At 45.0% G+C, this 9,916-nt stretch overlaps 1 protein-coding gene across 1 annotated transcript in view; it reads left to right on the top strand.

Moving 5' to 3' along the window:
• The first annotated feature begins 3,010 nt into the window (after positions 1–3,010).
• grk7a (G protein-coupled receptor kinase 7a) overlaps positions 3,011–9,916 on the top strand; it is a 38,117-nt gene continuing 31,211 nt past the window's right edge. Inside the window, exon 1 of the mRNA XM_043702798.1 lies at positions 3,011–3,695. Coding sequence (XP_043558733.1) covers positions 3,093–3,695 — 603 coding nt within the window. The 5' untranslated portion in view covers positions 3,011–3,092. The remainder of the gene's footprint in view (positions 3,696–9,916) is intronic.

Genomic DNA, 9,916 nt, shown 5'->3' with positions numbered 1-9,916 from the left:
GATGCTGCACCACACTTTTTGACTCAGCATTTTAAGAAGTGGACAAACTTAACAACCAATTTAATTTCACATCTGTAAGCCACAGGTGTAAGTGCAAAATGGATTTTCTCTTTAACTGCAGATGTCAGACATATTTCCATTTTCGAAATTTACAAAACACTGACTGAAGAACTGAATAATCTTATCGACCTTTTGGCAGTCTCAGAGGAAGGAGATTTCCGTCCCATTGGTCCAAGATGGATTGATGCCTAAATTCTCTGTGATTTGGAGACGTCGGTGTTATACACTTGGGTGTATAAAGTTACACATCACACAGCACCAGGCTATAGTCCAACAGGCCTATTTGGAAGCACTAGCTTTCATCAGGTGGTTGCGCCTGATGAAGGAGCAGTGTTCCAAAAGCTAGTGCTTCCAAATAAACCTGTTGGACTGTAACCTGGTGTTGTGTGATTTTTAACTAAATTTTCTATCTGTCACTCAGCTTCCTTTGATTGCTGCATTACGTATATAAAGCAGTTAAACTCAGTAGCTCCAAGATGCTGTGCACAGAAAGGCTGGTTATGGCTTTGAGCCAACGATTCCACACTTAAGAATTCTGCTCACGCTGCCAGGAAGAAGTGCCAATCAGTGAGTAGGTAATTCGTCAAAGGAGAGGAGAGGAAATTGTAGTGTGAGTCACCATGGGACCCTTCTGGGCATACCCAAACAGCCATTCAAAAGTAGCACTGGCAGGAGCCCAAGGGCAGATTGCCTGGCACAGCTGTGAGACTCTGCAGGGCATGAGACAGAGAAAGTGAGAATATGTTTTAAAATAATGGCTGGATGGGTAAGTTTTCAAAAGCATTGAGGATTAAATCTGGCAGCATTAGCAATTTTGCAGGTTTAGAAATAACACAGGTTGTTCAAAACTTACTGGCTAGCGTGTGTTAGGGTTGTAATAGGTGCCACTGCTAAAACGTCAGGGAACCTCAAGTGAAGATCAGACAGTTGACAGTAATATGAGATCATAAATGTCTTTGCATTCATTTCCATTTCTGTGTATTTTTGTGTCCTTTAGCAAAGCATTATTGAGAGTTTTGGTTAGCTCAGTTGGCTGGACAGTAGGTTGCAATGCAGAATGATGCTAACAGTTTGAATTCGATTCTTGCTCTGGCTGAGATTATCACAAAGAACCTTCTTCAACCTCTGCCCTCAAGTTAAATAGAATCATACAGTATGGAAACAGGCCCTTCAGCCCAACCCATCCATGGTGACCAGCTTTGCTAAACTGATCTAGTCTCATTTGCCTAGGTGTGGTCCCTATCCCTCCAAACCCTTCCTGTTCATCTTTCCATCCAAATGCATTTTAAATGTTGTAATTGTACCAGCCTCCACCACTTCCTCTGTCAGCTCATTCCATTCCCGCACCACCCTCTGTGTGAAAATGTTGCCCTTTAAATCCCTTTTAAATCTTTCCCCTCTCACCCTAAATCTATGTCCTCTAGTTTTGGACACCCCCACCCCAGGGAATCACCCTTGTCTATCTACCCTATCCATGCCCCTCATGATTTTATAAACATCTTTAAAGTCACCCCTCAGCCTCCCATGCTCCAGGGAAAGCAGCCCCAGCCTATTCAGCCTCTCCCATTAGCTCAAACCCTCCAACCCTGGCAATATCCTTGTAAATCTTTTCTGAACCCTTTCAGGTTTCACAACATCCTTCTGAGAAGACCAGAATGTTCAATCAGATCCCTCTCATCCTTCTAAACTTGGTCAAGCACAAACCCAGAATCCTCCACTGCTCCTCATATGACAAGCCTTTCATTCCTGAGGTCATTCATGTAAACCTCCCCTGGACCCCTCCAACACATCCTTCCTTAGATTCAGGGCCCAAAACTGCTGCAATATTCCTGGGTTTTCCATCCTGAAGCAACATTAGCAAACCAGCTGGATTTAAAATGATAGTTGATGATTGCTTAATAGACGAGCTTCCAATTCCTGGCTTGATTGAATTTTGGGTGGCACGGTGGCTCAGTGGTTAGCACTGCTGCTTCACAGCACCAGGGTCCCAGGTTCAATTCCAGTCTTGGGTGACTGTCTGTTTAGAGTTTGCGCATTCTCCCCATGTCTGCGTGGGTTTCCTCTGGATGCTTCCAGTTCCCTCCCACAGTCCAAAGATGTGCAGGTCAGGTGAATTGGCCATGCTGAACTGCTCATAGTATTAGGTGCATTAGTCAGAGGGAAATGGATCTGGGTGGGTTACTCTTTGGAGGGTTGGTGTGGACTTGTTGGGCCGAAGGGCCTGTTTCCACACTGTCGGGAATCTAATCTAATCAAATTTCACCGAATCCTGAGCTGAGATTTGAACTCCTGGTATCCAGGGTAATAACCTGGACTACTGAATGATAAACCCAGTGATAATACCATTGCTCCACTTGTCTCACCCCCTCCTCCTTTATAATTTTCTGTTCACTATAAAGTATCTTGCAATATACGGTAGTCACAGTTTACTTTAAATTTGTACATCACTGTAGGCCGCTGATTTTTCCACCAACCATAATGCACAGCTCCATCAGAAAATGTGCATGGGCTTTAGATACAGTAGAATAACCCTGTGATAGAATTATCCTTTTGAACATGACCTCAACATGACCTCAATTGCAGTGTATAAGCTTCCAAATTTTACTCATAGTTTATTTTCATGTCATGTTTTAAATTTTTTAATTAATTACATTTAATGAAAATTAAATTTCTGAACATAGTTTCTTTCAAAATGCTTGCTGCTGCACAGAGTTATCAACAAGAATTTATAAGGTGAAAGGGACAAGTTAGGAAAACTGCTGAACTCGACGAATATGTAGCTGAGCACTTCCAAATATGTTAGCAATCGCGTTTCATGACGGCCACTGACTAAACTAAAGGCGAAAAATGAAATCTACTTAGATAGAAACCGCTTAGGCATCATAATCTCCTGAATAGAACATCTTAATGTACTTAGGAGAATCTGGGAGGTATATAACGGTACCAAAAAAAATTGGGTCGCAGCGATACTAGGTGTAGACAGACTCTCAAATATTTTCACACGGTGGGAGGCTTTACAAAAAGAAGGCAACATGTGTGACATGGGAGCACTCGACAACCTGATAGCCAACACAGTTTACCTGCAAGCCAGGAAGAGTGTGGATGGCGATTTCAAGGAGATGAGAAAGAGGCGACAGAGTTTAGCTTTGCCAAGCCATCAGCAAAGTGCTTCAGTCAAACAAAATATTGATATTATCTACGAGAGTGTGTGTGAGAGACAGCCAATTGGCAAGAAGTTGTTTCATACGTTTACAGCAACTGTTCCAGAATATCAAGGTGCTGTGGAGTTTGTAAATGAAGTTACTGACTTTTATCTGGCAGAAGATGGGGTGAAGGACAATCTCAGGCAGAACATCGTCACTAACTTTCTAAAACCTGATTCGAAGAGCTATCTCTCCTTCCTCAGCCAGGATCTGGCCGATAAATGTAAAGATGCAACAGAAAAGGATTTTGAGGAACTCTTGCCGATGGCTCAGGCAGAAGTTAGAATGTTCCTTGCTGGACAACCTTTCCAGGACTTCCAAAACAGTCCGTTTTTCACCAAGTTCTTGCAGTGGAAAACATTTGAGCGACAGCCTATAACTGAGAAATACTTCTATCAGTTCAGGGTGTTGGGCAAGGGTGGATTTGGAGAGGTAAGAAGACTCCTGTTTTGAAGGGGAAGAATTTCCGAATACCCATTGGGAGGGAGGGAGAGCAAACCCACCCCCAGATCCTGACACTGAAGCCAAAACATCTCCCCCCTCCCACACACCCCAGCCCCTAGGGAGTGGAGACTGGGGTTTCCAAAGAATCAAACTGCACTTGAAACGTTAACGCTTGTCAATCCCTCCCTCTCTCTCTCTCTCCACCGGTAATTACAGAGCCTCTCCAGTACTCCCTGCTCCTGTTTTAGGTTATCCAGCGTGTTTGATATTTTACTGTTGGTTTCGGGGTACCTGCAATTTCAAACCCCTCCTTCATCCCTCCCCCAACTGCATGGCCATTAGGCCAGCATTGGCCAGTCAGGGTAGCCAGAGACCCCTCTACAATGCTGACCAGGGGATATCTGCAGTCTTTTACTGTTCAGTATTTTAAATCTTCCTTTGATATGATCTGAGGGTGGCATGGTGGCTCAGTGGTTAGCACTGCTGCCTTACAGTGCCAGGGTCCCGGGTTCAATCCCACCCTCAGACGACTGTCTGTGTGGAGTTTGCACATTCTCCCTGTGTCTGTGTGGGTTTCCTCCCACATTCCAAGATATGCAGGATAGGTGAATGGACTATGGGAAATGCAGGGTTATGGGGATAGGGTGGGTCTTCAGAGGGTCGGTGTAGACTCAATGGACTGAATGGCCTTCTTCCACACTTTTGGGATTCTATTATTCTTCTCTTTTCTAGTGGCCCCCTCCAAAGTGAGTTTCTTTCTCCTCCCTGGCAGCCCAGGACAGGGTCTTAGAGTAATACAGGGTGGAAACAGGCCCTTCAGCCCAAAATAGTCCATGCTGACCATGGTGCTCACTCAGCTAGCTCCAACTATCTAAATTTGATCCATATCCCTGGGAACAACACTCTATGCATTTATCCTATCAATGCTCCTCATGATTTTATATACCTCAATAGGTCACCGCTCATTGTTCCAATTAATAACGTCCTATCCTGGCCAACCTCTCCCGATAACTCAGGTCTACTAGTCCGGCAACATTTTTGTAAATGTTCTTTGCACTCTTTCCAGTTTAACTATATTTTTCCTATAACATGATGACCAAAACTGTACAAAATACTCCAAGTGCGGCCTCACCAATGACTTATACAACTGTGACATAACATCCCAACTCCAATACTCACTGCCTCAACCAATGAAGGCCAGAATGCTAAATACCTCCTTCACCACCCCAACAGGAGGATTGTTTGAACACCACATTGGTGAACCCCAGTCTTACAACCCAGAAACTCCCCACAGAAATCATGTATCCGTTGCTCCCAATGCGGTCTCCTCTACATTGGGGAGACAGGACACCTACTCTCAGAGCACTTCACAGGTCATTTCTGGGACACCCGCACCAACCAACCCCACCACCCTGTGGCCGAACATTTTAACTTCCCCTCCCACTCTGCCAAGGACATGCAGGTCCTTGGCCTCCTCCATCATCACTCGCTAACCACCCGAAGCCTGGAGAAAGAACATCTCATCTTCCGCCTTGGGACCCTCCAACACACGGATCAATGTGATTTCACCAATTTCCTCATTTCCCCTCTCTCACTTTATCCTAGTCCCAGCCTTCCAACTCGGCACAACCCTCATGAATTGTCCTATCTGTCCATCTTCCTTCCCATCTATCCGCTCCACCCTCCTCTCTGACCTATCACCATTACTCCAACCTCCATCCACCTATTGCACTCTCAGCTACCTTCCCCCCAGCCCCATCCCACTCCCATTTATCTCACCACCCCCTCGGCTCATAGCCTCATTCCTGATGAAGGGCTTTTGCTCGAAACGTCGACTGTCCTGCTCCTTGGATGCTGCCTGACCTGCTGTGCTTTTCCAGCAACACACTCTCGACAAATTTATGAGGAGCATTGGGAGATAGGGAGAAATGTTTGCCTTCAGGAGGTAAGTCTGAAACTTGAGAGGGAGATGGTGGAATCAGAGGTAACAGCATTACAGTTGAATAAAGGCAACTACAGAGACATGAGGGAGGAGCTGACCAGGATTCATTGGGAGAGGAGCCTGGCAGGAAAGACAGTGGAACAACAATGGAAGGAGTTTCTGGGAGTAATTCAGGAGACCCAGCAGAGATTCATCCCGAGGAAAAGGAAGTATGGCACAGGGAGGATGAGGCAACCCCGGCTGACAAGGGAAGTCAGGGACAGCATAAAAGCAACAGAGAAAGCATATAGTGTGGTGAAGGGCAGTGAGAAATTAGAGGATTAGACAAAGATGAACAGAGGGCAATGAAGAAAGAAATAAGGAGGGAGAAGATTAAATATGAGGGTAAGTTAGTTGGTAATATTAGAAAAGATTGCAAGAGTTTCTTTAGATATATAAAGTGCAGAAAATGAGAGGCAAAAGTGGAAAATAGACCACTAGAAAATGCGATGAGGGAAGTAAGAAGACCATAAGACAAGAGAGCAGAAATTAGGCCATTCAGCCCATTGGGTCTGCTCCACCATTCAATCAGGGCCGATAGGTTTCTTAACCCCATTCTCCCGCTTTCTCCCCGTAACCCTTGATTCCTTGACAATCAAGAACCTACCTATCTCAGTCTTAAATACATTCAATGACCTGGCCTACACAGCCTTCTATGGAAATGAATTCCATAGATTCACCACTTTCTGAAGAAATTTCTCCTTATCTCCGTTCTAAAAGGTCTTCCCTTTACTCTAAGGCTAGTCTCGGGTCCTAGTCTCTCCTACCAATAGGGACATCTTACCAACATCCACTCTGTCCAGGCCATTCAGTATTCTGTAAGTTTCAATTAGATCCCCTCTCATCCTTCTAAACTCCATCAAGTATAGTCCCAGAGTCCTCAAATGCTCCTCATATGTTAAGTTTTTCATTCCAGGAGCCATTCTCATGAACCTCCTCTGAACCCGCTCCAGGGCCAGTACATCCTTCCTGAGATATGGGCCCAAAACTGCACACAATACTCCAAATGTGGTCTGACCAGAGCCTTACAGAGCTTCAGAACCACATCCCTGCTTTTATATTCTCGTCCTCTTGACATGAATGCCAACCTTGCATTTGTCTTCCTAACGACAGGCTCAACCTGCAAGTTTACCTTAAGAGAATCCTGGGGCAGAACTCCCAAATCCCTTTGAACTACAGATTTCTTAATTTTCTCCCCATTTAGAAAATAGTCCATGCTGCTAGTCTTCCTATCAAAGTGCATGACCTCATACTTTCCCACGTTGTATTCCATCTGCCCCCTTTTTTGCCCACTCTCCTAAGCTGTCCAAATCCTTCTGCAGCTTCCCTACCTCCTCTGCCCCTTTGTATCATCTGCAAACTTAGCCCAAATGCCCTCAGTTCCTTTATCTAGATCATTAATGTATAAAGTGAGAAGTTGTCCCAACACCGACCCTTGTGGAACACTAGTAGTCACCGGTTGCTATCCTGAGGGACACCCTTTTATCCTCACTCTCTGCTTTCTGTCAGATAGCCAAGCTTCTATCCATGCTAGTATCTTGCCTCTAACACCGTGGGCCCTTACCTTACTCAGTAGCCTCCTGTCAACGGCCTTCTGGAAGTCCAGGTAGATAACATCCATTGGCTCTCCTTGGTCTAACCTGCTCATTACTTCCTCAAAGAATTCGAACAGATTTGTCAAGCATGACCTCCCCTTGATGAAACCATGGTGACTTTGCCCTATTTTACCATGCAATTCCAAGTATTCAGAAATCTCATCCTTCACAGTGGATTCTAGGTTCTAACCCATGACCGAGGCTAGGCTAATCAGTCTGTAGTTTTCCATCTTTTGCATTACTCCCTTTTTAAACAGGGGTGTCACGTTAGTGATCTTCCCGTTCTTTAGGACCCTACCTGATTCTAGCGATTCCTGAAAGATCACCACTAAATGCCTCCACTACCTCTTCAGCTATCCCCCTTAGAATTCTGCAGTGTAGTCCATCTGGTCCAGATGAGTTATCCACTTTCAGGCCATTCAGTTTTTCTAGCACATTCTCCTTGGTGGTGGCCACCATAGCTGAAAATGTGTTGCTGGAAAAGTGCAGCCGGTCAGGCAGCATCCAAGGAGCAGGAGAATCGACGTTTCGGGCATGAGCCCTTCTTCTCCTGCTCCTTGGAAGCTGCCTGACCTGCTGCGCTTTTCCAGCAACACATTTTCAGCTCTGATCTCCAGCATCTGCAGCCCTCACTTTCTCCTGATGGCCACCGTACTCAACTCCGCCACTCACTCTCTTGAATTTTTGGGATCTTACTCATATCTTGATAGCGATGTCCCTGTCAGGCAGGGAGGAAGCAATAAGGTAAAGTAACTGTGGTTTACCACAGAAATAGCATCTCTTATTAAGCAGAAGAAGGAGGCTTATGTGACGATGAGATGAGATGGTTCAGATGAGGCGATGGAGAGTTACAGATCAGCTCGGAAGGATTTAAAGAGAGAGTTCAGAAGAGCAAAGAGAGCAATCTTTAGCAAATACAATAAAGGAGAACCCTAAAGCTTTCTATAGATATGTGAGAAATAAAAGGATGATTAGGGTAGAAATAGGGCCAGTTAAAGACAGAAGTGGGAAGTTGTGTATGGATTCTGTGGAGATCGGAGAGGTGCTAAACAAGTATTTCTTATCAGTTTTCAGTCAGGAAAAGAATAATATTGTTGAGGAGAAGATATTAGACTAGAAAGGATTGAGATTAGTAAGGAACAGGTGTTACCAATTCTAGAAGGAATGAAAGTAGACAAGTCCCTTGGGCTGGATGGGATTTATCCGAGGATTCTCTGGGAAGCTAGGGAGGAGATGGAGGAGCCTTCGGCTTTGATCTTTGAGTTGTCGTTGTCTACAGGTTTAGTACCAGAGGACTGTTCAAGAAGGGCAGCAGAGATGACCCAGGTAATTATAGACCAGTGAGCCTTCCATCTATTGTAGGAAATGTTTTGGAAAGGATTATCAGAGATAGGATTATCTAGCAAGCAACAATTTGATTTCAGATAGTCAACATGGTTTCATCAAGGGCAGGTCATGTCTCACAAATCTCACTGAGGCTTTTGAGAAGGTGACCAAGCATGTGGATGAGGGCAGGGCAGTTGACGTGGTATACATGGACTTCAGTAAAGCCTTTGATAAGGTTCCACACGGTAGGCTGTTGGATAAAATGCAGAGGCATGGGATTGAGGGTAATTTAGCAGTTTGGATTAGAAACTGGCTTTCTGAAAGAAGGCAGTGAGTGGTGGTTGATGGAAAATATTCAGCCTGGAGCCCGGTTACTAGTTGTGTGCCACAAGGATCTGTTTTGGAACCACTGCTGTTTGTCATTTTTATAAATGACTTAAACACAGGCATAGGTGGATGGGTTAGTAAGTTTACAGATGACAATAAAGTCGGTGGAGTAGTGGACAGTGTCGAAGAATGTTACAGGCTGCAGGGGGACTTGGATAAATTGCAGAATTGGGCTGAGAGATGGCAAATGGAGTTCAATGCAGAAAAATGGGAGATCCCTGAAAGTTGCCACCCAAGTGGATAGTGCTGTTAAGAAGGCATACGGTGTGTTAGGTTTCATTTGTAGAGGGATTGAGTTCCGGAGCCGCTATATCATGCTGCAACTATACAAAACGCTGGTGCGGCCACACTTGGAATATTGTGTACAGTTCTGGTCGCCCCATTACAGGAAGGATGTGGAAGCGTGGAAGAGGTGCAGAGGAGATTTTATCAGGATGTTGCCAGGTCTGGAGGGAACACCGAAACGTCGATTCTCCTGTTCCCTGGATGCTGCCTGACCTGCTGCGCTTTTCCAGCAACACATTTCCAGGTCTGGAGGGAAGATCTTATGAGGAAAGGCTGAGGGACTTAGGTCTGTTGTCATTGGAGAGGAGAAGGCTAAAAGGGGATTTAATAGACACATACAAGATGATCAGAGAATTAGATGGGGTAGACAGTGAAAGTCTTTTTCCTAGGATGATGACGTCATCTTGTACGAGGGGGGCTTAGCTATAAATTGGGATGTGCAGGTCAGGTGAATTGGCCATGCTAAATTTCCCATAGTGTTAGGTGCATTAGTCAGAGGGGGGTGGGTTACTCTTTGGAGGGTCGGTGTGGACTTGTTGGGCCGAAGGACTTGTTTCCACACTGTATGGAATCTAAATAAATTGCGAATTTATAGATTTAAGACAGATAGAACATAGAACATAGAACAGTACAGC

This window comes from Chiloscyllium plagiosum, chromosome 13 (assembly GCF_004010195.1).
Source record: "Chiloscyllium plagiosum isolate BGI_BamShark_2017 chromosome 13, ASM401019v2, whole genome shotgun sequence".
Lineage (NCBI taxonomy): Eukaryota > Metazoa > Chordata > Chondrichthyes > Orectolobiformes > Hemiscylliidae > Chiloscyllium > Chiloscyllium plagiosum.
Note: the sequence above shows the minus strand (reverse complement) of the source record. Positions and strands in the feature narration are given on the sequence as shown.